The sequence below is a fragment of the Myiozetetes cayanensis genome, unplaced genomic scaffold (genome assembly GCF_022539395.1).
Source record: "Myiozetetes cayanensis isolate MyiCay16 unplaced genomic scaffold, myiCay2020 scf33, whole genome shotgun sequence".
Taxonomy (NCBI): domain Eukaryota; kingdom Metazoa; phylum Chordata; class Aves; order Passeriformes; family Tyrannidae; genus Myiozetetes; species Myiozetetes cayanensis.
In genome coordinates, this window is record NW_026087555.1 from 4,292,716 (window position 1) to 4,320,195 (window position 27,480).

Below are 27,480 nucleotides of genomic sequence, written 5' to 3' on the forward strand. Positions count from 1 at the left end.
ATTTAATATAAATATGCCTTCAACTATTTAATAACCATTTAGTGCTTTATAACATAACCAAATGTCAAGAAGATTGCAAATTAACTGTTGAACTGCAGAACTACTTAAATATATGTAGATACAGTCATAGTGTTAAAAAATACTAAAAATTACCTTTTTTTCTAGGGAATAACATGTAGAACTGCAAACCAAAAGGAAGTTATTTAAAATTATTTATAATTGCTGAATATGGTAACTTTTCCACTGTCTGATTTAGATGATTCTCTCCTTTTCAAACTTGTTGGCAATCATTATTTGGATTGCAGTTGACCCTAGGACTTTTGGATCCAAACCCCTTGTAGTTATCACTACAGAACAGGATGATGGTTTGGTTTGGGTTTGGATTTGGATTTCTTTGTGTCTGAAATGTTTTGAAGTTGTAATATCTAAGACACAAGCTTTTGCAAGTTACTGAGGAGACAGTAAAGTGACACAGCTCAGAAGAAGAGCTAGTGGCATTAACATATGCTAAAGCAGTCTACTTTAAGCAGTCTACTTGTACTATTCCTACTTTTGTGTAGTCTCATATGCAGTTAACCAATTTGACTTTAAGGCAGCAAGGTGATACTATCACTATTGTGTCCTTAGGAGTGAGCTGTTTTGTCTAGGGCTGGTTACTAGGACTGGCATCACTGCAAGCTGTGCAGGCATTACTTTGGGAGAAATGCTTTCCAAAGGAGGTATTTCTGGCAGTGACATCAGATCACTTTGTATCTTTAAATGCCTGCCAATAAGTGAGCTGTGAGTTTGACCGTCAGTCATCTGGATGAGTCCTTTCACGGCTCAGGTGTCTTGAGTGTCATGGCAGTTGGATCTGGCTCTTGCTCTGAGGTGAGGGGGATTCATTTGCTACCCTTTGCAGTCAGGAAGGCTGTGGAGTGCTCCATACTGCTCCAGCTTGGCATGGAAACTATATAATTACAGCAGGTTTTTTGCCCCCAACCCTTCTACCTTGTGGGTAAAAGGCAGCTGTTCTGTTGTTGGCTGGTGTGTGAAACGGACCCATGATGACTCCAGAGGAAACAATGTCACCTTGGCATTTGGTTGGTGTTTTTATTGGCACAGTTCCTTATGAATTAGTATTAATAACTCAGCCCTGCTTTTCCTCGTAAGTAAGAATCAGAATTTGCAAGGATTTTGTCCTCTGAGCTTATAATGAGTACTTGGGAGTATGTACACACACCCATGTGGTATGATCACCCATCCAGTACACAAGTGTGCTCATGGGGTCAGCAAGTGGGGAAAATGCCTTAATTAAAAGCTGCTCTGTTTTCAGACTCTGACAGTGATACAGCTTTACTGGGAATGGTAGATGTGACCATTTCCAGCAGTGTCTTTAAGGCTTTTCAGGTGGGAAGTTATGCTGGCTTTGAATCTCACTAGTCTTTCTTTAATACATAAATTGGTCACCTCTTACTAGGGAGCTTAAAAAATTCCATTTTCTTTCATATGGGGTGTTCTTTGTTTTGTGTTTAGAACATCTTTCAAATTAGTCTTAAATTTGGGCATTGTGTTTTCTGGTGAGTGTTGAGGGGAAAAAAAATTACTGAGCTACTCTTTTCATAGTGAGCATTGAGGGATTATCCGTTCATCTTGGAAATGCATGGCTTTGGCTTGGTCCTGAGGTAAGTGGGCTGCTGACTGAGCTTGTGGTGATGTTAAAGTCTGTCACTAAAGAGCGGTTTGTTTCTCTGAGATTTCCAAAATGAAAATTTGGCAAAAATGTTATGTCTGGTTCGGATAACAAGTCTCTTGAGGCAAGATACCCTGCTCAATGATGGTATATATGAGAGAAGACATTATCTGTTGGATTTTTTTTCAAGCTGTTTACCTCTTTCTTTATACTTCAGCAAGTTTAGATGTCTGTGTCCATATCTTTGGGGAGAAACACTGCTTCTTTGTGTACTGTGTTGTCAAGAGTGGACTGGTAATCTGTGCCAAGTCAGTGCCTTGATTTGACTTGATGTTGTAAAGCTTTGGCCTAAGTTATTGCTGAGAGTAAGTTCAGCTTAATGTGTTACATTTTGATAACAATTTGTTTCCATGATATCCCTCTCATGCATGCACAGTACCGTGAAAAAATTCTGTGGTGTTTTCTTCCTTGGTAGTATTATTTATAGAGCTTTGATAACGTATGTTTTCTGGAAGCCAATAACTTTTTAAAATATTGCAGTACCTGCTCCGGTCATCACTACCGCTGCTACTAAAATGGAGGTGGTTTCAGCAGAAGTCAACAACTTGCTCCCCGAGGAAATAATGGACACAGGCATCACTCTGGTGGAAGATGACGGCATCGAGGCAGTTATTGTGTCGTCGCCCATCGGAGACTCTATTCCCATGGAAACGGAACTGGAAGAAATAGTGGACATAAGCTCCACCAGCGACTCCTCAGCTACGACTATGGCCACAGCCACCATGGAATCGGTCACTGCCCCCAGTAGCCACTCGGGCGATGCAACAGCGAACACCACGACCCCGATGCCTGATGTGAACATAGCTGCAAAGCCCACTTTTCCCAGTGGCCTCCATAAACTTGGTGCTCAGACCCCCGTCACTATATCAGCCAATCAAATTATCCTGAACAAGACCACCGACATTAAAATAGGCAATCAGAGTATTAAACCAGATGGGCAAAAGCTCATTGTAACAACTTTGGGCAAGTCTGGCCAGCCTATTGTTTTAGCATTACCCCACAACCAACTCCCACAGTCACAGAAGACCGTGTCCCAAGCCCAAGGCGGAGACTCCAAGGTACAAGGCCAGCAGATCAAAGTTGTTATTGGAGGTCGGTCAGAAGTGAAACCTGTTGTTGGTGTCTCAGCTCTGACACAGGGAAGTCAGCTGATAAACACTGCGGCCCAGCCCTCTGTCTTGCAGTCCCAGCAAGTAAAAACAGTACAGGTAAAGTGAGTTATGCTGATGAAACATCTTTAAACCAGTTTTGTTGCTGCTGTTGTTGTCTGTTTCCTGCACTGATTGACACACTGTTGTTTTCAGCATTTGCATTTATTCTTTGTATTAAAAAATACAATGCTGCTCGTAGCCCATGCTTTCATCTATGGATGCGTTTACCATTATATGCTGTTTACCTCTAGCTACTGTCTAGAATTCTAGGATTTTTCTCAGAGAAAGTGAACTATTCAGTAAAATGAAGATAATTTTCTCATTATTTTCATTTTATTAAAATAAATACTACATACTTTTGGGAAGGCTAAATTGAACTCTGTGTGCATGTTGTTCTTCATTCAAAGTGTACACTTCTTATGAAAGAATAGCTTCTGCCTATCACATTTAGTTTGTTTAAGTAAACTCTCTGAAAAAAAACTTCCAGCATCTGAAAAAGGACAGAAAGGTATATCTTGTCTGCCTCAACTCTAGTTAAGCACATCAGTAGATTATGATAGACTAGACACTATCATAAGTTAAGGTCTTATTCCCAATCTCTGACATGGATCTAGAGATACTTGAAACCACAGAGAATCTGCTTGGATCTGAAAATGTGTTAGGAAGACTTAGCTTATGTCTTAGCTTATGACTCAGAGGATCTGATCTTCATCTGGAGTAGGACAGAACTAAATATGAGTGACTTTGTTCTATTTGGCAGTGAGGCAGAAATAAGACCTCTTGAAGTGAAGGAAAAGTAGAAATCATTGCAAGTTATGGTGGAAAAAATATTTATTTTTGCTTCTAAATTAAGTAAGAAATTAAAACCCAAGTATCCTAATAAAAATAATCAGCTGCACATGAAAAATGACAAAGCCTCAAGTGTTTTGTTCGCTGAATGTTTCCTGACTAGTATTTTGTGGCAAGCAAATGTGAGCAACTCCCAAAGTTTTTTTAAGCTGCAGATGGTTCCTGCACAATTTCTATTTTCTCTTTTTTTGCAACATCATACCTGTGGAAACAGGTTTAATAATGGCTGTTTGAAACATAAATTTTCTCAAGGGACTTATAATTAATGATCAAGGTACATAAATGGTTCTCACTGTAACCTTTGTAAAAGTCTCTGCTCTTGACTCAGCATAGGAACGTTTAAGAGTGGGTTGGTTCCTGTTACTTGACTTCAGTTATTCTCTGCCAGGTGACAGATACAGGAAACTGAGGAGAATGATTTAGCTGTGATGTGGTTTTTGTTTCATGAGGTGACCTGTGCTATCACTGACTGAAATACAGTGACTTGGCCTTTGACCTCTGCTGTTTGTCATTAGAAATTCTATGGGCTTCTTGATAGAAGCTCTTACAAATGGACTTGCATCCATTTATAAATCTAGTTAATTGCAGTTTGAGTAAATTTGGGGTTTTTGAGTCTCTTTTGGTTAAACCGTTGCTTCCACTTGCACAACAGGTCGAATTGTTAGCACCTGACATTCCTTTTCTCCTATAAGGAGAGAGAGAAGTAGAAATGAAAAGCAAGAAGGCAGTGTTAGTACCTGATACTGCAGGGAAGATGATTACAGTAGCACTTCACAGACAGTGCTTTTCCCTGTAGAAAATCACTAAAGTATCAGAGTCATAAATGAGGCTGGGTGAGACATTAATGGTCTATTCTACCATAACAACAGGGGATATAACCTGGACCTGGAGTCCTTGGCTTAGGAAATGAAGTCCCGCGTTTACCCTATCATCCTGAACGAACCCCTTAACTTTTTAGTGACTGGAAAAGGAGGCTGCGAATGCCTCCCTGCCTTCCCAAGGGTCTTGTGTAACTTGTCTCTTGGGGCTTTGTGAATAAGGTATTTCAGATGGAAGGCAACACAGTACTTTGACTTGGTGCAGAAATGTGGATCGGTTAAAGATTAGATGACAAAGAGCTCTCATCACTTCTTGTTACATTGTCACTATCATAGAGGCTTTGCATATCATTAGATAAACTCAATTAGCCTTGCTGTAGTCTAATTTTGGCAGTTGAGATCTCAGCACTTGAGAGGTAATTGGTAGAGTTCAGCAAAATGTTTTTTGGAATTTCGCTCCTTCTCTGATTATAGCTCTAGAGGTATAAGCCTGTGAGGTTTAAAGTGTGGCGGGACCTTTGGCCTCATCTGTATCCAGAGGTTAATTCCTGTCGCTTAAGAACTTGTCCTGATTTAGTTGAAACTATTGCCAAGGACATGTGGAAAAAACTACTAGACAAGTGCATCTGCTTTCAATCCGTGACTCCTACCTCCATAGAGGCTTGAAAGCAGTGATGTGCCTGCTGGTGTTACTACTTTAGTCTTCACTAAGAAGGAGTTTGGCCTTGCACTTGACTCTGAACCAAACGTCCAAGCACATCACCATGGCTGTCATTAAGCTGGTCTGACTTGAACTTGGCTTGATACGATAACTGGCTCTGGTTTTAGCTGTTACATCGACATCTCCGTAGCATCATTGCTGCCATGGCAAGGCAACTGTTAAGCCATTGTTGTGGCTTCATCTCATCATGGAAAAGTGACCTTGTGCACTCCCTAACCTCAAACTCCCACTCCTAGCTCAGTTTCTCCATCTTTTCTGAAGTATGCTATTCTCTTTTTCTATTTCTAAAGTCCCTGATTTTTCATATTATGCCAAATATAAATTACATAGAGGGTGCCTACATGGACAAGCTCCTGAGAGATCATCTAGGGAGTGGATTTATAATATATTAGCTCCTTTGTGGTAGCTGACCATGCAGGTATCCAGCAGTAAATGTGAGGTATGGGTGTGCCTGTTTCTGTATGAATAGAACACAGTTTGACAACCAAAACCAGAGCCCAACTGTATAAACTTGCTAGTTCATCTTTAGTGGAGAATGCTTAGGAAGACATAAATTGACCACTTAAATCAAGTTACCTGCAAATAAATCTCTTTACTTCTGTAGGGGAAAAAAGGTTGGTGTGTAAATATAATAATATTCTTACGGAACAGCATGTTGCCCCAGGAAATAATTTTGCAGTCTAATTCAAAGAAACTTGGAGAGGCCATGCTTAGCTTATGTAGGCAGGGAAATAATGTTAAGCTTCTTGTGTTTAGTATAGGCAATGGCAGAGGGCTCCAGAGAACTTGCTCTTTCTGAGTATCAAAGGGTTAGTCTGTCATCTTAATTATTTCCCCTGGCTTCTTCACTCTTCACTGAAATGTGTAGTGAGTTTCCCACTGACGGAGAAGCTTCTCAGAGGTGGCTGGGGTTATCAGCTCCAGTGGCAAAACCTCAGAAAGCCTCACTTGGCAACAGGTAGAAGCAGAAGTGCTGTTCCTCATGTATAACCAAACGTGTTTGAGTCTTGTTATGTTTCCTAAGCCCTGAGGGTATTCGCTTATTTATTAGACCATCTTTGTAGAAAAACAGTTCACCCAAAAAGCAGGGGCAGATTAGTCTGAGGAAGATACTGCAAGTTGAGTATGAGGGAATAAGGGCTACTTGTGTTGACCTGCTCTCATTTGGGGATTTTTAAGGTTCTTTTCTGAAATACTTCATCTTAATGGTAGCTAGTATTTTACACGTATTCATGTTAGTCATTTAAGTATACTTATTGACTGTTACTGGGAAACAACTGCTGTTGTCCAGAGCTGGCCCTTCCTGCTGGATGTTGATTATGTTCCAAGCCAGACTTTGCTCTCAGTTCAGAGAGTAAAAGCACTAGCAGTTGAGTTGCAATAATACCTTATGGCAGGGTAAGATTAATTTAAGCAGAACAGAAATCTCAAATCAAGCAGATGAAATGTATGGAATTTATCAGAAATTAAAATGTGTGCAAATTAAAAAAAAATTAAATTACGGATAAAATGCCTTCTCATCTATTAGCTGTGTATGTGCTAAAAGAACTGAATTCTTGAAATGTTAAAATGACTTTGAGTTAAATTTGTGAGCAGGGCCATGAATGAAGCTTCCTTCTTCAAACAACTCATATTTTAAAGTTTTAGTTACTATATCTCCAAAAAGTGCAGGTTTATTTCTTCTGTTTCGTTTTAAGCCTTGGCAATTGTATTTCTCCTATAAATGCAGTTGGTGTGCCCTGGAAGCAGCATGTTTGGTCTGAGGTGGATGCTGACTATGAGGAACACTTGTACTGTAACTGTGGGGTAGCACATGGCTTCCTTTAACTTAGGCCTGTTCTCTGCTTGTGCCTGGTGTCAGAGCTGCTCACTGCTGCCTTCCCTTGGCTGGGCATCGCTCAGGCACCCAGAGGTGATGATTGCTTTCCATGGCAGGCTGAGGGGCTCCAGTGCCATAGCAGGGGGCAGCTCTGGCTTCCTTGGTTGTGCCATGGATGTGCTGCTGGGAGCGCAAGCAGCCTCATGTGTGCTCCTTATGGAGCAGTTGAGGAATTCATGATGTGCTACTGAATACTGGAGCCCCTGGTGGTCTAGTGGTAAGGCGCGGCGCTGTCACTGCCAAAGCCTGGGTTTGATTCCCGGTCAGGGCCACTCCCGGGCAGATGGAGCTCGTTAGCCCTTAAAGCAATCCATCTACGTCCTAAGGACCTTGCTGCCACCATCCAAACTCTCTTGGCCCCAGCAGATGAACCTTAGGATTAAAGGGTGGGCTCAGTTCCGCGCACACTGTGTCTCACCTAAAAAATCCAATGCGCAGGCTGGAAGGTGGAAAGACCTTCCCTGGATATTCGCTTGCGAAGACTGGCCATTATTATTATTATTATTTATTACTGAATACTTCAAAACTCTTGGCATTACTTGACTGTAAAAAAAATGTTTTCCATCAACAAATTCTATAGATAATGTTTTGTGTAGGAAACCATAACATCCAGCCTACTCAACTGCTTCCTTTAAGCATTCCTAACTTTTTCAGGCTGTTAAAAGTAGCTGTCATCTCTGACAGTAAGATTACACATCAGTGAGATTTCTCCAGTCAACCACTTGAGTAATAAAGGTGGTTCTGTGCCTTTGGGAGGTGGCTCCCCACACGGATGCCAATGTCATACCCCTCTGATATTGCTGGAGCTCCTGGCTAAGTGCCCACAGGATGTGCCTGGGGGTGTGTGTTGGAGGAGAGGCAGGATGTGTCTGCTCCAGTAATGCCTTGCAGCATGGTCACATGGACTCAGGGAAGATCTTAGCAGTAGTCCACATCTGTAGGCAGCCTCCGCAGTCAGCAGGTTAAAAACCTTTGAAAAAAGTCAACTTTTAAATTGAACTCTTCACTGCCTGGGTGCTGGTGTGTTAGAACTATTAGAATAAATACATCGGGCAATTAACTCCTGTCCGTATGGAAAAGGGGAAAAGTCATCTTCAAGACTTTTAAAACTATAAAACCCTGCTTATAAAGATTTCAGGTTGAGGGGATCTGTCATCAAATGGCATGTACATGTTCTTGGTCCAGCTGTGTTTCAGGAGGCTGGATCACAAAAGGGAAAAAGATCCCCTTGTACCTGAAGGTAACCAACTGATTTATACTTGGCTAGTGACTACCCAAAACTTTCAGGGACTCATGATCCATGTACTTCTGGGGAAGTGTTGCAGAAGGTGGTTTCCCTACTTGAAAATAAAAGTGTGCTACTATGTCAGAATAGCTCAAGAGATGTTTCAAAACACTAGTGGGGGACAAGTTTTGTCCTGGTTGGCTGAGAAAGAAGTAACTTCATTTGAAGGTTCAAATATTGAGAGTTGTAGATTTAACTTCCATATTTTTATGTAGACCAACAGCATGTAAGAAATAATTTTTGCATCTTGAAGATGAGGTATGTTTCCACAGGGACATACCTTATGAAAAAGCTGTAAGGGATTTGGCTATCCTGCTTTGGTAGCTGGCTTTCTGAAGTGTCATGGATAATATCCGAGCTCTTTCCATAGGGAGAAACGGAGATGAAATGCAAGATAAGCAGTTATTCTTCTAATTATGTGTGCGAGTATTGCCCTTTTTATTTTTTAATGTACTTAACAATACAGTGATTTAGATCCAAAATGCTCAAGTTACTTTAGATCTTTTTTCCTCCATCTTTTAGATTGCGAAGAAGACCCGAACCCCAACTTCTGGCCCGGTGATCACCAAGCTGATATTTGCAAAACCAATCAATAGCAAAGCTGTTACAGGGCAGACCACTCAAGTGTCACCAGTCATTGCAGGTTGTACTACTTTGACTTGTTTTGCTTTACCTTTTTTTGAAGGCTGTTCAAAGAAGTGGTGATTGTAGAAATTTTTTTGTCTCAAGTATTTTACTGTAGTTTCTGTCAAAGTACCTCAAAAAAAAAGAGATCAGAGCATTTTGTGGGTAGAAGCAGATAAATGCTGATGTTGGTACCTTTACACTTAGCTCATTTAGAATAATTTTTGTAATTGCAGAGTCGCTTTTACTGCAAGATTCTTTTACTTTATGGATTTTGGAAAGGAGGAAAAAATATCCCAGAGCTACAAAAAAGACTACTCGCTAAACAGAAAGTAATTGTAAAAACATTATATAAACACACAGGGGGAAAAGGAGACATTTGCTGTTGTGTTACTTTAATCTGCTTACAGTTGGACTTAAATGTAATACATTCAAGTAACAAGGAAAAATGTTTGAGTGGAAAAGGTGAATAAAGCTGTGTGGTTTCTGTTAAGTTACTCACCTGCTTTTAAAATAACCATTGCAGAAGTGTCTAAGAAAATAATTAAGGCCAATAAGAAATTATTTTTTTCTTTGGAAAAAAAAAAATCTGTGAATCTTAAAAAAAACCTAACCAACCATAGAAGAATAACAAAGGTACCACCAAAATGAAAGAAAAAAACCCACAGTGTAATCATTTGTTTATTATGGCAGTGGGACCAATGGATCTGTTGTTAAATGCGTCATAGCAGGTATGCAAACATCCTAGACACATAAATTATCTGAAAAGGACAAATGTAGGAAGCCAAAGTTGTCTTTACAGCTTTGAAGGATGTCTTTAGTTGCTTCCAGATCGACCAACCCAAGTAGGCCTAAAATCTTTAAACAAAGATATTGTTTAATGATATATTTTAAAAATTTGTTAAGTCTTTACAGAACTGGGACTTCAGCTGGTTTTAAAAAGTATGCAACTGTCTCCTGTATTCAAAACTCTGATAGGTACAAGTGAATGTGGCATGTAACTGAAACATAATCTTTTCCTTGCGTTGTCAGGCTGTCTGCAGTCTGACCAGTGTTTCAGGTGAAACAGGGATTCCCCTCCCCACTCAGCAATTTGTCCCCTTCCTCAAATAATTCCCTGCCAAATATACAGACCTGTGAATAAGAAGATTGCTATACCAGTTTAAATATTTGAATTAAGCAGTTTGTATGTTAAAAAAACTAAACAAAATCCAAACAAACAAACAAACAAAACCAACCCAAAAACATTAAAAACAACTTGCAGTTTTTAAATCAATATTTTGGAAAATCAAGAGTACCTGTACCTGAGCCTGTGAGAAAAACATCAGTGGGAGGTGAAGATGCTTCACTAATTGAGAGGGAACTCTTTTTAAACATCTGCCTTTCCTCTCACCATTCCAAACAGCCAGCACAGCTTGCCAGCATTGAGAGGCTGGCATCATTTTAGGGAAGGTGTAACATTGGTGTTTTGAGTTTCAATTTTGTTTGCATGTTTTCATGAATCTGGTGAATATTTTTAATTGCCTGGGAATTCCTGGGAAGTTGTAAATTTGAAAGACTTGTCAATATAAGTAACCAGATTTTATTCAGGAAGCTGATGCCAAAGGGTGCAGAGGAGATGTAGTGAGAAAGGGAAAGCTGTCACCAGGAAAATTAACTCAAAGCACTGCAAAATGTAGATGGTAAAATTCTCACTGACTCTGACATTCTTCAGGTTGCATGTGGCTCTAGCAGCTGCTGGCAACTATCTGTGCTGTTAGTTAGACTGCACAAAAGTGGGTATTTTAGAGTACATAGGCCTCAGAAGAAGTCAAGTTTCCATGAGAGCAGTGCTTTTTCTTGTCAGTTCCAGTTGACTTTAATTGTTATGCCACTTGATTTTGGATGGAAAAGTTATGCTGGTGTGTTTGTTTCTTGTTTTTATAAATGTAGTACAAGGGAATGGGTGACAAACAAGCTATGACAGAAATGAGTCTGAACCAAAGTGCAGCAGAGGAAAGCTCAGTGGTTGAGTGTTCTTTTGGAAAGAAACATAGAAAGTATGGGAAAAAAAATTACCTGTTTTCCATTATGAGAGTTTTGCAATATTCCTGAGGCTGATTTCATGATTTGGCACTGCTGGTTTTGATGTTTACTGTTCTTTGGCATCATAAAAACAGATAGTTTGTAGACTCACGCTACCATCCTTGTTTTCACGTGTGTGTCACGTGTTCTGTTGGGCAGTGAAAGAAACAACCATCAACACAGAAGGAAGAAACCAAAAACTCTAAGAGTTCAGTGTCGACAGACCAAACACCCTTTTTTCTTTGTTACAGCTCATTTTTGATGGCTGAGGTTTTAAAAGGAAGTAGTCCCCCACAGATGCTCAGTTTCTCCGTACATTGGCAGCAGCCCACGGGCTTTGTAGGAAACTGCCAGCTGGCTGGGTGTTTGTATGTAGTGGAGGTGTATTGGAGCTCAGGATGCTGTCCTGGCTATAAGGAATTTGCAGCTGAATGTCACTGAAAGCTCAATGTACATTCTGGCACTTTTTAAGCCCGAGTGACAGTTGTTTTATTTGCAGTAATGCCAATTATTTTCTTCTTTGATGCTAACTCTAACTTAAAGGACGCCAGTTCCTTTGTATCAGGTCATACACTCTCAGAAGTAGGGATCAATTGCACAAGATGCAGAGAAAACTTTGCTTTAATAGTCAGTGTGAACAGGGATAATTGGAGCTGATGGTATCTTCATTGTTTGTAGGTAGGGTTTTTTCCCAGTCTGCTCCAGGGACACCACCAAAGACAATAACGATCTCTGAGAGCGGAGTCATTGGATCAACTTTGAGTACCACACAACAGACACCGAATAAAATAGCTATCTCACCTCTCAAATCCCCTAATAAGGTAAGGACCTGTTCTGGCTGCAGCCTTCTACCCCTCCTGCACAGGGTCTGAATGGAGCTCTCTGTGTCTTTGCTACAAGCTGTAGCAAACAGCTACAGCAAACAGCAAACAACATATCTCCAGAGTCCATAAAAATATCTCCAGAGTCTCCATTGTGCGTCACAATGCTCTGTGGTAATGCCCTGAGTTAGATTTTTTGCAATTGGCTCCCATACTCTGGTGTTAAGTAAATATGCATTTCTGCATTAGTTTCCCATTCCTGCCATTTTTTGCCATTCCCTAAGCATTCTGAGAGCAGCTGTTCCCTCTTAGCCAAGCATTCAGACTATTTTTAATGCCTTCATAAAACATCAACCTGCTATTTAAGAGAAGACCTTGATAATAATGGGTCGGCACTTATTAACCACAGCCTGCTACTGCATTGGCAATTTAGTCTTCCCTAATCACTCCTGATGTAAATGAGATGTGCAATGATCCGTGACAGATACAGAGCTAGAAATTGGTAGAGGTCAAGGCAACACTGGTGTTTTAGATTTGATGAAATTATCTTGAAAAGAGGAGTATTGCTGGAGAAAGGAAGGGAACAAGAGGCATAGTGCATGCAAACTAAATATCACACATAAAGAGTAAGAATAAAGAATTCTTTTGGCTTGTTTGTGCTTTAATGATGTAAGGTCATACAAATGGAGCAAAAGACTTGTGTTTGGCAATTATTAGTAAGGGTAGCAACATGAAGAAGAAGTTAAAAAAAACCCAACTGTAGAATCAAAATTAACAGTGTTACATGTTGAATTTACTGTACATAAGTAATTCTGAGTGTCTTTTAAAAGCAAACTTGGTAACTGGGATTTTTCTTAAATTGTGAGGAAGTTTAGAACAAAAAGTAAAGACCATGCCTTTGGAGGGGTGTGTCTGTATAGAACAGAGTACTGAAACATTGTACTCCACAGAAATATGGTCAGAAGACTGGATCTCTGTGGGAATCTGGAACATAGATTTGAAAATACTGATGTTCTTATAGTTTGACTGAATCGGTAGTATAAGGTGAGATTTTTTTTTTCCACAGCTCTTCTTCAAAATTTCTATTTATGATGTACGAGTTATAAAGCTGTTACTTGGAAAATCCAGATGCTGTGGTAGGTTTCTGCAGGACCCTTTTGGTGCTGGAAACCAGGGATGCCTTCAAGTTTCTGAGGGACCTATTTGCTATTTTTGCAGTTGGACCCATGTGATTTGAGATTAAATACAGCGCCATTGTTCAGAGAAGGAGCTCTGTGACGTGGTGGAGAGCTGTACTTTCATGAGGAGGGGAATGTGTATGTACAGGGTCCTGCACCCTGTGCAGGGATTTAAACTGCTTCTTTGTTTTGCCAAGCAGCTAACAGTGGTTTCAGTGGCCTCCCAGCCTCCCAACTCCCCCCAGAAGACGGTGGGCGTCCCACTGAATGTAGCGTTAGGACAGCAGATCCTCACAGTGCAGCAGTCAGCACCCTCCTCCCCTGGGAAGGCTATAGTCAACCACACAACCACCCAGGTACACACTGACTTTCCTTTGTCTTCTAGCGTGTCTGTGTCATTGCTTGCTGGAAACCAGAGTGTTGGCTGGCAGATTGGCAGTGGTCAGTCTGAAGGTGTTTTGGTAATGGTGCTTGCTTAAGAAGTGGCAAAAGGACTGCCCTGGGGAGCACGGACTTCGTCAGTGCAAGCCCGTACAAGGGCATGCTGTTAGCAGCTTTCCAGCCTGGAAAGCCCCACTTGGTCTAAGTTCTTGTCTCTGTGTACTGAATCTCCCAAGTCATCTGAAGAACTCCCAATTACACAGGCAGGAGTTTTTTGGGTGGTTCTCTCTCTTCTGCCAGTGTTTCTCTGCCACTGACTAGGGCTACTTTCCAAGTGTTTCCGAGGTTTGGAAGAATTGAGTTCATATTCCTGTGGTAGAGGTCTGCATAAGCAAGACACCATGGTCTGAAACCTACAGAACTAGACATTATTCATTACCTATGTCTCATTTCTAGAAAAATAGGGTTTTCCATAATAGCTTTTATAAATTGATTTGCACTGATAAATCACAAGACAAAACTGACCTTTCTTACAAACTGCAGTTGTTACTGTTTTCCTGTTTTGTAATCTTAGATGAGTTTATTTTGATATAATTCCTGTTTTGGTGATCATGAAGGGATGTGTATGTCAGTAAATAACCAGAGTGCGGGTAGAGGAGGGAACGGACCCAGTTGCATGTACAGCATGAGACCAGAGACTCAGACTTTGCCAGCCTTATCTTACTGATACAGGTGACAACTGGAATGCTGATATGGGGGTGTGGATACCATCAAGATTTGAATTTTACTTTTTTTCCCCAGATTAAAACTGGCAAAACTTTCTTTTGATACAGTCGTTAAAAGGTTGTCACTGTACTGCAAGCACCCTAAGTAGAGATGTCTGTGGGGTATACATACTGGGTTCTGATCCCAAGCTCTCTGACACAAGGGTTTCACCTGTCTGCACTGGGTTCAAGAACATGCCTTTAGAAGAACTCTCACTCAAGTCTTAGGATTTTCCCAATTGTCCTTGTATGGCAGCCTCTAATTTGAGAGCTAGAGAGAACTTTTCCCATACTGGTCTCCCTTTGGTAACACTTTGCAGCTGTGCTTGCAGATAGTACTTGTTTTGAATTGCTCTGGCTTGTTACAGTTTCAGTGTATTAACAACAAACCGAAAACCAAACCAAACGAAATCCCAAGAAAACACCTTTTAAAAGACCAGACTTATATTTCCAGTGAAATATGTGCAAATTGAGATATCAAATGTGTAGTTGCTGAAAGCTGAGGAACTGGGAAAATGTTCTCATAAGAATTCACATCATATTACCAACCAAATTTAATAGTAAAACTTAAGGACAATATGTTTAATATCATATTAAAAGATACTGAGAATAAAAAGCTGAACTCCAGAAGAAGTTGGATGGAAGGAGAAAAAAGGAGGAATAAATCAAGATTTGAGGTCAAGCAAGGCTGGAAAAAGAGGCTGTTATCAAACCAATAGGCTTATGAATGTGTATAAATAAAATAAAAATTTGTTATTAGTTTGTAGCTTGAGAAAATTTGGAAAGATGAAGTCTTTTTCAAATTCCAGGTATACCAATACTCCAGCTGTGAGGTAGCACAGGTCTGCTAAGCTCCCTTTCTTTCACCATTTTGCCTTTTTTCTTGATGAATTTGTTTTGCTACTCCTCATTGTTCCTGCTTCTTTCATTTCTCAGCTTGTACTCTCTTTCTGATGTCTGCCAGTTTATGGACTCTGTTCCATTTTCTTCCCAAGGGTTGCATATGATTTCTATGTATTAATCACAAACTGTCTTAACAGAATGTATCTGTACACACAGATAAATCATGCTGCAGTCCAGCAGAAAGAGTTCTGCAAGTTCTTACCATGTGCTTTTATTAGTAGGAATATTTTTAGGTTTGGTTGTTGCTCGATTTTGGAATACAAACTGAGCAATGTTCTGTGTACTCACCTGAAATAGTTTTGGCAGAGGTTATATCTAGGCAAGTGGACTGAGTCACCCCCCATATGTAAATATTAGTTTGCTCTGATGTTTGGTATAGAGCACTGAAAATGGAACTGAGTTTGAGCTGCTGAGAGGCATTTAATCTCTTCACATCTGTTCTACTTTTGAAAGCAAAAATGGGGGTAATTGACTTCCCTCTCAGGGATATGAATGTTATGGTAGAGTTGCTCACTAACAAACTGAGGAATAAATATGCTCATGTTCCTGTTCTTTCTACCTGTGTACAAGTAACTTCATGCTGTCTGTGTTGGCTTAACAGGCTGTGAAATCAGCGGTGCAGACCATAACTGTAGGAGGAGTGGGTACATCTCAATTTAAGACAATTATTCCTTTGGCAACTGCACCCAATGTTCAGCAGATTCAGGTACCTGGAAGCAAGTTCCATTATGTCAGACTCGTTACTGCCACAACAGCCAGTAGTTCAACCCAATCAACCAGTCAAAATCCCAGTACGAATACTCAGCCTCTTCAACAGGGTAAGTGCTGGTGTTAATGTATTGTCTGAAGCTTTTATTGGTGGTTTTTTTTCATGTTTGTTTTGTAAGGATTAAAATGAATACATAAGAAAAATTTCTGAAGACTGCCAGATGTACTTGGTTTTGTGGTAAGACTCCTATAAATGTCATATTTTGCTGTTACTTACAGTTTGTGTGTGGAAATGCTCCTTTGTGTCAAATTGCTCTGTAGTTGGGCCTGAATTCTTGGAGCACTTTTAAATTGTTTTTCCCTAGTTTACCAGATTGTGGGTTACTTATGGTAACTCCCAGATCCTCTGTATGAAAAGTGTGATGGCAGGACAGCCCACAAACTTATTGCCAAAACTTCTGTAACATGAAGATCTTTCCATGTAAATTAGAAGTGCACTTTTCTAAAGTGCATGAAATTTCCATGCACTTTAGAAGTGCCAGATGCTTCTGCTGGTTTCTGTCCGTGCTTTTCAGAGCTGTGAAGGAATAAAAGATTTCAAAGGGAAAAGGGATGTAAGAGAAATCCAGTGTCCAGAGGAGGTCTGTGCCCAGGCTATTTTTTAGGCCATTGCTGTGAAATATGTGTGCAGGCTTTTGTGCCAAATACCTGTTTACAAGGGCGTTCTTTACAACACCTCTGCGTTATGCACATGTGAAGGACTGAATTGTGACTTTCAGTGAATAATACATGTTAATGTGATGTTGTTTCTTGACACTAGCAAAGCCAGTGGTGGTGAACGCAACTCCAGTGCGTATGTCAGTTCCCATAGTACCAGCACAGACTGTGAAACAGGTGAGCTAAATGTTAAAATGCATATTCCTAACTTTTTTTAGCTGGGTGGAAAAAAGTCTGGCTCCAGCTCTGTAATGAAATGTTCTGTTAATAAAAGTGCATTTTGAATCACTGAAACACTGATTTCATGAAGACCTCTTCTCTCTCCAGGTAGTGCCCAAACCAATCAACTCAACTTCACAGATAGTTACTACTAGTCAGCCCCAACAAAGACTTATTATGCCAGCCACTCCACTGCCACAGATACAGCCCAACCTCACCAACCTCCCACCAGGAACTGTGCTGGCACCAGCACCTGGCACAGGGAACGTCGGGTATGCCGTCCTTCCAGCTCAGTATGTCACACAGGTATGGTGTCACCCAGAGATGTGCTGCTGTTGTGGGACACACTGCCTTCCCCTTAAAGGTTCTCGCTCACTGTCACCTGACACTGAGGAGACAGCTTCTTTTAGGGACCCCTGGCAGAATGACGATGGCACTAAATCATAGTTACAATTAAAGGTTTATTTTCTCAACAGAATTTTATTAGTGTAGCATAGAATTTATAATTGGAATAGCACAGGATTTCTGTAAACAGAATCAGTGCAGCGCAATTATGAATACCATAGTACAGAATTTGTAATACAAATATAATGCTTATGGTTCTAATCACCTGGATCTCAACTTAAAATTTCTAATCACCTAGACCCCCTGCAGATTGGCTCAGATCTTGATACCCAACTTGCTTCATCAATATAACAATCATAATCTAAACTCGAAAATCATACAGAAGAGTTCTAGTCACTTGGCCCTCAGAGGAAGCGGATGTCAGTGGAGGTGACCCTGGCCACTTTGTGCTCATTGGTCTCAGCAGCAGGTCCAGTCCAAATTTCCCACTTAGAACTTGTAACTGCTTGATTTTATAAACTGTGTTCTGTGTACTGTTACACTTCCCTCTTCTGTGGCAGTCATCACGACCACCTGGATGGGTGCCTGAGACATTCACAGCCAGAAAGGAAGAGAGGTACTGGCCTGGTGCCCAGGATTCCTGAGACCTGTAGTGAAAGGAAGAAAAAATCCTATTGCTTTGTCTACTTGGTTCACAGGACCTTCGGGGCCTGATAATGAGGAGAAAGGGAGTGTATATGTGACCCACTTGGTCACAGAGAGTGACTACTTGCATTGCAAAATGGTGTTAGTTAATGCTAACACATTGGCAGGAGTCAGAAACAGGTGGTATCAGTCACACCAATGCAGGGATTAGATTTTGCTCTTTGCCAGGATCTGACCAATATTCAGTATGAAAAGTAAAATAAAGGAAACATTCTGCTGAAGGCTGATGAGTCAGTTTGTATAAACAAGACCTCTGATAGCTCATGGCCTTACTGGTACCAGCCTCCTTTCTGGTTCTCTTCTGGTTTTGTCACAGTTGCAGTTTGACCCTGAAGCCTGTTACTGTGCCCTTCCATTCTACTTCTACAAATTTTACTTTAACTAATAGCATTTGTTGGACCTCTGCTCTGCGGTTTCGTGTTCGGGTCACAATCAGTCAGTCCCCTTTTGCCTGGCCCCAGAAGATCCATATCTGTCTCCAGAACCTGTCCCAGCAGGAGAAAACAGCTGCATGTAGGTAGTACTAAAGAAGAAAGCCCAGAACAGTGTCATTTGGCAGGTTCTTAGGAGGTTTGGGTTTTTTAATGTGACAAATACACTGTGGGTTCAGGTATGCAAGAGAAGTTGGAATGCAAACCATGGCTCACTTTTATTTAATTCCATGTAAAGTGGCATGTATCTAAAGGAAGCTACTAAAGTAATTTGTACAGGAAGTGATCCTGCTCTATTAGGGGCAGGGTTGCTTGGGAGAAGAAGGGGGAAAACAAACAAGTTTTTAGGAGCAGGAACTGGTTGTGGTCTGAACGTTTCTGTGTGTTATCTCTGTTGTCTGTGTGGCTCTGTATGTATGACACCGTAATTGAGAACAAAAATATAATCTAAAATAATGTTTTTATTCAAAGTGTGGAGGCAGGAGATTGCCACCTGATTCAAGTTCTATAAATCTCTAAAACTGTATTTGCAAGCAAATTATTTATATAAGAATATCTAGTAAGCTAATTAAAGGACTAGCCACACATCCTTAATTTCTTTTATGTCACACATTAACCTTTTTGTTTTCTTAGCTACAACAATCATCGTACGTATCTATAGCAAGCAACACTGGCTTCACAGGGACATCTAGTATCCAGTCCCAAGCACGACTGCCATTTAATGGGTGAGTGTTTCGAAAAACAACCCCAAACTTGTGGAATAGACTATTTGAATGAGCATCCTCTTTCATTCCTATTATAAGGAAGGGTGGGAGGTGAGGTGTTGCAGTTTGGTTTGAGGGATTTTTCAAGAGGCTCAAATATACTGTAGTGTGGCTGTTACCTCTCACTGAAGGGCATGGATCTCTCTGACAATCGAGTCAGTCTCTTGATCAAAGCTGCATTTTTCTTCCTGTTTTTTGACCTCATGTAGCAGGAAGTTGACCTGAAAGCTCTGTGTTGCTCACTTTTTTTGTTTTGTATCAGCACCTGGGAGCTACAGGCCTCAACTATTCCTCAACATTACTGGAAAGAGGTACTGGACAACATATGAACTGGATGCTTAGCACATGGAGAAATTCAGCCAAATAGCAAAATGGATCCTGATAGGAGGCTTTGGGTTTTTTCAGTCTTGCGTTTTTCCTTTAAGGATGAAAATAACAACTAACGTATTGTTTTCCCTTTGCCAATCCAGCAGACTTAGCTGTTCTGCACAGGCCTTTTGTGTTATTGTTTGCTGGAAATGGTGAACATGAAGGTGCTTTTTGTTGCTGCAGCCTCAACTGATGCAAACTAATCCCAAATCCAGATGCAGCCATTCAAATGAACGGGTTTGATTTAATCTCCCTGGTATTACGTGCAGAAATTGCTGGATACAGATGGAACAAATCTCATCAGGAGTGATTAGTGTCACAAAATCTGAGTTTTAAGAGCAGTTAAAGACTGTGTCCAATATAAAACTTATAGATAAACTGAATACCATTTTTGGCTTGCTTTCCCATTATTCTAGAGGGGGGGTTGGCTTTTCTTGGTGTTTTTTTTTCCTAATTCCAACTAGGACAAAAGAAAAGGCCATGATCATGTTGTGCGGACCTTGATTGGATCTAGTCCCACTGTATTTAGAGGGGTTCTGGGAAGGTTTCCCTGACTCCAGTTTTTAGTTATGATGCTTCCTCTAGCTTTAATCCTAATTTCTACTTCAGGCATGCATCCAGATTTGCAGCAAATAATCCAGCCCTTTCTAGGTTGGAAAGGCACTGTATAAAGGACTGTACGGAGCCCCTGGTGGTCTAGTGGTAAGGGCGCGGCGCTGTCACCGCCGAGGCGCGGGTTCGATTCCCGGTCAGGGCCACTCCCGGGCAGATGGAGCTCGTTAGCCCTTAAAGGCAATCCATCTACGTCCTGAGGACCTTGCTGCCACCGTCCAAGCTCGCTTGGCCCCGGCAGATGAACCTTAGGATTAAAGGGTGGGCTCAGTTCCGCGCACACTGTGTCTCACCTAAAAAATCCAATGTGCAGGCTGGAAGGTGTAAAGACCTTCCCCGGATCTTCGCTCGCGAAGACTGGCCATTAATTAAAAAATTAAAAGGACTGTACAGAACAGTTACCTAAATGCAGTCAGCCAAAAACATAATGCAAGGCGAATATAAAGGTTTTTTCGATGTTTTCGTTATGAGCTATTTACTTGAATTTAGAATAGGAAGAAACTGACAAAACAGTGTGTGTATAAACATATAAATGCCCTTTTTCCCCCCACAGAATAATTTCTTCTGAATCTGCTAACCGCCCCAGGAAGCCTTGCAATTGTACTAAGTCTCTGTGTTTGAAATTGTAAGTACAGCTTGGTACTGGCGTATTTTTTAAGCTTTAACTTTAACATCACAAATGTATGCCAAGTATCAGAATATAATGCTTCTAAGTATGTCAGAAATTTTATGTCTAGATGCTAATTTAAGGTTATTGTTGGTAATGGTGGAGATGCTGCAGAACCTGTGTAATTCTGCAACTCCTGTGAGCTACACAGGCCCTAACGTTTTAGAAATGTATGACTTTGCAGCCTTGTTGTGTGGTGAAGCCATTCTGCTCAGCAACTCTAATTGCTTTGGTGTCACAATGAGGGAAATGGCATCCCATGGGATCACTAGTGGGCATTTACTATACTTTGGTGAAGCACATCAGTAATACCATGCTGGTTCAGGTACTTCACAAAATGTGAGCTTTGTATCTCTTATTAAAGGACTGGATAGACAAGTGATTCTTCACTGATAGGTCTGAGTCTTTTGTATCCTTATGAGATATTTTGCTGTTCCATTCAATGTATTCGTAAAAATTCGACATAAAAGTACAGTTTCCATATTGGGGCGAAGTCAGTTTACTGATATTTTTGGGACAGTAATGGAAGATACTGAAATTCATCTGTGGTTCCCTGAATCTAGACAATGAGTAGGAAATCAGGGGTGTGGCACTCAAAGGGGAAGTGATGTAACGATATTTGAACCCAAGTGTGTTTAAACTTTTAAGCTTGTGTTCCTTTTTGTGTTAGTGCACCCCACCTCTCGGTGGGAAGGTGTGCCCTGTGCTTCCTTCTATGTCTTTTGTATAGAAGACATGGCAAACAGGAAGTTGTGTAGCTGTTTTTTCAGATATTTTACATATATGAGTGACCTCATAGTGCCCAATATGTGTTAGATGTTTGGAGTTTTCCACTTGTTTTAGTTTTTTAATGCTACAGTGCACTAGAAATTCTGGGAGAACAATGGCATCACCGGTGATATTTCACACCTTCAGAATGCTTTGGAAACAAACTTTTCTTGTAAATTACTGTCATTATATCTTTAAGTGGCTAGGCATTGGTGGAGAGCCAATGGTTAATTCACTCTAGCAAAGGTGCTTTCTTAATAGTAAAACTTTTTCCTGTCTGGAAGAGGAGTTGCTTTTTCTCAAATGCATGTTGAAGGTAGACACATAGCCTGTTCTGTGAAGAAGTAAACTCCGTTATTTGTTCATTGATCTTCTGTTTGTTTTGGAAGCCAGGACCATCCCACTACTGAATTTTAGACAGGACAGAAAAGAGAGCTGTTACAGATTGTAAAAGTTTTTGATGTAGTTTGCCCCCAGGACCATTTAAGATGCTAAAAATCACCAAAATGCAATTCAGCCAGATGAAGGCTTGTAGTTGACTCCAGGGGAACCCTAATCTAGTTCTTGTAGCATTGGGCTGGGCAAGCCACAGAAAGCCAGTTTTACAGGGGTTTAGGCTCCTAAAAATGAACATATGCTCCAGCAGGATTTGAAAAGCAAGTGAAAGAGTATCAGTAGTTTTTAACTATAGCTGGAGGTGGTACTGGAAGCACTGAAACATGACAGAGTTTGTTGTGGCCTAAAGCCATGTTTGAGCTGGGGACGAATATGATACTTCATGTGTCAGATCTGTGGGATTGATGAGAGGCACCAGAGGCATGACAATGTGATTGGCTTTCCCTGTCCATGTTTTGCTGCTTTTTATTCATGTACTTGTCCCTTTAAAAAGCCTCTGATAACTACAGTCTTATCCTCAGTTCCCTCCCCTAGTTACCTGTGCTTCAAAGCCTCCAAGATGTACCAATTGTTACTCCTTTTCTATTCTTCCATCCGTGTTTTAATGAACTCTGTCTCAGCTCAGAGCTGCAAACAGCGTATGGGCAAAACTAACAAAAAAATGCTCGTTGCTGTGTTAGTCAGGTTGCCTGTTACCTGGCATTCCAATTGCTTACCTTTTGTTTTGGCTGCATGAGAGCTCCTGAGGGCTGGCTTGGACTGGTGGGTCACCAGCTGGTTGTGAGGTGGCTGCAGCAGTATGGCGTTTAGTATGTAGGGTGAACCAGGTGTCACCCTAGAAAAAAGTGTCCTTAGCTTCTCTTGCCGCTGTGGGGACCTGTGCTATGTGAACGTCAGCTCAGATGGACACCCTCAGTTATACCTGTGTCTTTAGAGAGCAGCTAGACCTATGCTAGAGGATGAACTTGGTACTACTTGTACAGGTGGAGTTAAGCACAGGGTAACCCTTACCCTTATTGGTGCATATTGCCAGAGTAGGAACTTCTGCTGCCACCATCTAACACCAATGTAATGGTCATGTTTACAAATGCCTTCTGCATCTTCTGTTTCAGGTACTGTGATTGCTTTGCAAATGGTGAATTCTGCAATAACTGCAACTGTACAAATTGCTACAACAACCTGGACCATGAAAATGATAGGCAAAAAGCAATAAAGGTGAGGGACCTCTTCCCCTGCTCCTGGGATGAAAGCAGTCTAGCTTATGTCTCCTGAAGCTATAGAGCGGGGCAGAGTGGGTGTATAATGCCCTGATCTCCTCCCACATGTGCAAGGCTTAAGTTCTTTTATTGCACCTCTAAAGTCTGCTCCCTGCATGCAATGACTGATGCTTTGGGTCTGCATTGACAGGCCTGCCTCGACAGAAACCCTGAAGCCTTCAAGCCCAAAATAGGGAAAGGAAAGGAAGGAGAGTCAGATAGGAGACACAGCAAAGGGTGTAATTGTAAGCGCTCGGGATGTCTCAAAAACTACTGCGAATGTTATGAGGTATGAAACATTGTCTCATTTTAAAGATACTAGCTTTTTCCCTTTAGTGCAGTGACTTTCTTTGTCTCTTGGTTTTATTGCTATAATGCTTTTTCTTTTCTGTTGCAATAATGTTACCTCTTCTCCCAGCAGTTTTCACATAGAAATCCATGTATATGGCAAAATTGATCTCTGCTGTTGTGTAATTTTAATTTTAAACAATGTAGCAACTTCAGACTCAGGCTTGGATTTGTTTTTTACTGAATAGCACTATTTCCTAAAGAAATCTACTGCACCAAGTACTTAGGAGGAGTTGAATCAGCATCCTACACATGCTCTGGGATAGAACGTGTCTGTGGAAGTCGAAAGCAAAGTTGTTACTTCACCTGCTAACTGATCAGTCTGTGGATGTAGAGGCAGTGGCAGACTGACTTCTCTCATAGCTTAACCATCTAAATTCCCATGGAAACTGGAGGTTGGTGAAGAAAGGGATGAGTGGGAAACCATTCATTTACATTTTATGCTCTATTACTTGATTCAAGTATACATTCTGTGAAAGCATCTCAGCTTGAGGTAAGAATTTAGAGCGAAAATTACTGCTTGGGGGTTTCTTCTAGTGGCTAATTGGTACAAGATTAAAACAAGATCTTTCTGTTGTGGCTTGTCATAAAAGGGGTCAAGGTTGCAAAATGTCTCTTATAGGGTTTTGTTTCTTTCAGGCAAAAATCATGTGTTCTTCCATATGCAAATGCATTGGCTGTAAAAATTTTGAAGAGAGCCCAGAGCGGAAGACATTGATGCATTTAGCAGATGCTGCAGAAGTTAGAGTCCAGCAGCAGACTGCTGCAAAGACCAAGCTATCGTCTCAGATCTCAGATTTGCTGACAAGGCCAACACCAGCACTCAGCAGTGGTGGTGGGAAGTAAGTTAATGCTGCACGTGTTTAAGTTGTTTCTAGTGTGGGTTTTTTGATGTACATGACAGGTATGCCCGTCATCTTTGAATCTTGTCCGTGTAAGCTGTAGAAGCAGGAGCAGTCAGGTGAACAGAGCTTTTTTGTTCCTGCCTTCTGTGGGACCAGGGTCACGCCAAGCTTAGCTGTAACTAAGCATTGTCTTCTCTTCGTTGCCTGTGTGCTCACAGAAAGCATGAAGTACAAGTGTCCCATTTACTGAGAGGATGCAGTCCTTGAGCCACCCATGTAAGTAGAAGCTGGAGAATGGTTCTGTCTACCTGGGCATTTCAATGACTGTTCCAAAATGTCCATCAATGGAGGCAGGCACCAAAGCATAAAGGCCTACTGGTTCATTTGCCTGTTGTTAAGTGGGGCTTATTCACTCCCTGTAGGTTGTCTAAAGGCTCTTGGAAGCAATGGGACAAATGAAATCTCACCAGCCCATGTACTAAGAAGTTGCCCAGCACCAGAGTTAGGTGCCTTGTGTGTTTTTGCAGAGACTAAGGGGATCTTTCTTTGTTTCAGGCTGCCCTTTACGTTTGTAACCAAGGAGGTGGCCGATGCAACCTGCGAATGCCTTCTCGCGCAGGCAGAGCAAGCGGAGAAGACGGGCAAGTCAAAAGCTGCAGCGGAGCGCATGATCCTGGAGGAGTTTGGACGCTGTTTGATGAGGGTTATTAGCTCTGCAGGAAAGTCCAAAGGTGACCCTTGTGCCATGAACTGCTGACTCGTGCACATGAGCCACAACGAAGCGGACTGAAACAGAACACTTAAGGCACAGGGACACTTTGGTGTAGCATAAAGGATTTAATAATATTTGTTAATTTGGTGCTTGTTGTAAATTGACCCATGTAAGATTGAAACAAGACCTTTTATAACAAGATGTAGAGCCTTTTAAATCTTAGCTAAATCCTCTTCTACTTAAGACAATGCCTAAAGGTCAATTTTTCTTCCCAATGTACAGCTTTTACCCTGGATTTCTTAAAAATTAGATGTGTTCTCCCCTTTCCCCCAGAATAATTGTCTGAAGGGCATATATAAATTATTATAATATATATTATTTACAGTGTATGGATTTGCATCACTTTGTGCACACAGGAAAACACAGGTGATGTCAACAGCTGGGTCATGCTTTTCATGACAGACCTGTAATAAGGAGGTACCAGTGTATCAAAGATAATTCTGAAAGGAATCATGTAAAAATGAGCATTCGAGTGGAAGGTAGTACTTGTATTTAGGACCTGACATAGCATGTTCCTTTAGTGCACAGAGCACTGTGAAATACCTAGGCAATAATACAGAGGGGTTGCTTGCCGATTGAGCAAATTGTGGAGAATCTGGCTGGAGTGGGGCCCAAGGAGTTTAGAGGCAAATGGAATTAATGGGAATTTTTGATAGGACTGTGGCTGAGAGCTCAGGTGTTTCTTAAGATGGAACTTGAAGGCTAAGACAGTGGCCTGTTCTCAGAAGTGATGCCATGTGGCAGCCATGCCACAATGCCAGACTGTCTGCCCAGCACAGTGTTACCTAAGTGTGCAGCAGGTGGATGCTGTTGCTTAGGTGAAGATTGGTTTTTCAGAGGCCTGCAGCAGCCTAACCCCTCGTTGGAAGTAGGGCTGTGCAGTCCGTTGTGTTTTCTAGGATCAAGCTGTAGCCCTGCAAGTTGTTTAAGCCTGAGAAGCTGAAGTCATGGGAGATGACAATCTGCATCTGAATCGACTAGCAAATGCAGGTAGGGATCATGTTCAGCCTGGCTGTGCGTATTCAGGATGCTGCTTCTCGGTACCTTGGTAATTTTCTTGGCATAAGGGCTTTTTTAGGGTTGTTGAGAATAATTGTGAGAGCTGTGATCAGAGATGCTAGCACAGAATCAGGATTGCTATGAAAACAGACACACAGATCCTTTTACACTAAATGGGGGGCAATCAGCTATAGCTGGGTGTGGACTAAGGCAGGGGATTTTTTTCAGTATTTTTTACAGGCAATCTCTGATCACATTTTTGATAGTGAAACACATTTGCAAAATTAAGCTGGTAGGTTACTTACCTATCGTGAACATCCATTAACCATGTTTAATCACAGGCTTTTTTATTACTTGTCTCACTGTAGCCTGAACTAGCTATGTTTTTCCAAAAGGTATTTTGTATTCCTTCTATTAAAACTGTAAATACAGAGAAATGCAGCAGAGCTCTTTCTCCAGGCTTTCTAGCAGGGCCAAGCTGGGGAAAAGTAGGGCCTAGGCAAACCAGCAGCAGAGATATGTGCCTATGTGTGTGAAGGCAATAGGATGGGAGGATGCTTCACCTCACAGCCCTGTGCACTAAGCCCTTGACCAGTGCCTCCTCAAAATGCCTTGGAGGCATGAAAGGGCCTGGAAAGCATCCAGCAGCAGTGCTGGGCCCAGAGTGCTGCAGACAGGGCTTGGCCTGCCAGTCACTGTCTGAAGGGCTCTGTCTGCCATTAACATCTCCCTGAGCATAAATAACAAGTATATTTGTGCATATCTCTGAAAAGGGAATACACCTCTCGTGTAAGTAAATGCCATTTTTCTCATGATTAGGACTTGGATTTACTAAAAAAATCAGTGCAGTAACTTTACCTGTAGATAGTGCGGATATTCCGTTTACTTCTAGTGACCTAATATAGTATGTCCAGTAAGATTTGTATAAATGTAAATTAGTGTAAGTGAATAAAGTAATACCTACTTAGGTTATTTTTCAAACAGATTGCAATATGCCTTTTATTTAGACTTCAATCCATGTTAATTTTGTATATATTCCATGTCTTACTCTAAATTGCACCTTTTGTGATGTATTTATATACAGTGTGCAAAAGCACTTGTGAAATTTAGATTACAGTTGTAATTATGTATGATGGCATTGCTGGAGAATATTTCGCTTGTAAAGACTTTGAAGGTGCAATCAAATGCTCTTAGTTCTTCTATTTTGTTTTGAACAAGCTTTCTCAAATATTAAGCTTGCATTCCTCTCTCCCTTCTCCCTGGTGTAGAGTGTGTGAATTGGTTTTTGTACTTCCTTAGCCATTTGCATCAAACTGCTGGACAAGACTTACAGTCATCCGGTTCATCCAGTTAAATAAAAATAATTGGGAATAGGGCAAGGGTTCATTT

General features: G+C 41.1%; 1 protein-coding gene across 4 annotated transcripts in view; it reads left to right on the plus strand.

Moving 5' to 3' along the window:
- LIN54 (lin-54 DREAM MuvB core complex component) overlaps positions 1-27,466 on the plus strand; it is a 40,973-nt gene extending 13,507 nt beyond the window's left edge. Inside the window, exons 2-14 of one of the 4 annotated variants that reach the window (XM_050327384.1) lie at positions 2,213-2,940; positions 8,958-9,078; positions 11,802-11,944; positions 13,320-13,478; positions 15,772-15,988; positions 16,699-16,772; positions 16,923-17,120; positions 18,929-19,020; positions 20,594-20,665; positions 22,984-23,086; positions 23,279-23,416; positions 24,115-24,317; positions 24,876-27,466. In XM_050327384.1, the coding sequence (XP_050183341.1) occupies positions 2,248-2,940; positions 8,958-9,078; positions 11,802-11,944; positions 13,320-13,478; positions 15,772-15,988; positions 16,699-16,772; positions 16,923-17,120; positions 18,929-19,020; positions 20,594-20,665; positions 22,984-23,086; positions 23,279-23,416; positions 24,115-24,317; positions 24,876-25,077 (2,415 nt within the window). In that variant the 5' untranslated portion in view covers positions 2,213-2,247 and the 3' untranslated portion in view covers positions 25,078-27,466. The remainder of the gene's footprint in view (positions 1-2,212; positions 2,941-8,957; positions 9,079-11,801; positions 11,945-13,319; positions 13,479-15,771; positions 15,989-16,698; positions 16,773-16,922; positions 17,121-18,928; positions 19,021-20,593; positions 20,666-22,983; positions 23,087-23,278; positions 23,417-24,114; positions 24,318-24,875) is intronic. The other 3 variants (XM_050327385.1, XM_050327386.1, XM_050327387.1) reach the window with 3 other exon arrangements.
- The last annotated feature ends 14 nt before the right edge of the window (positions 27,467-27,480 follow it).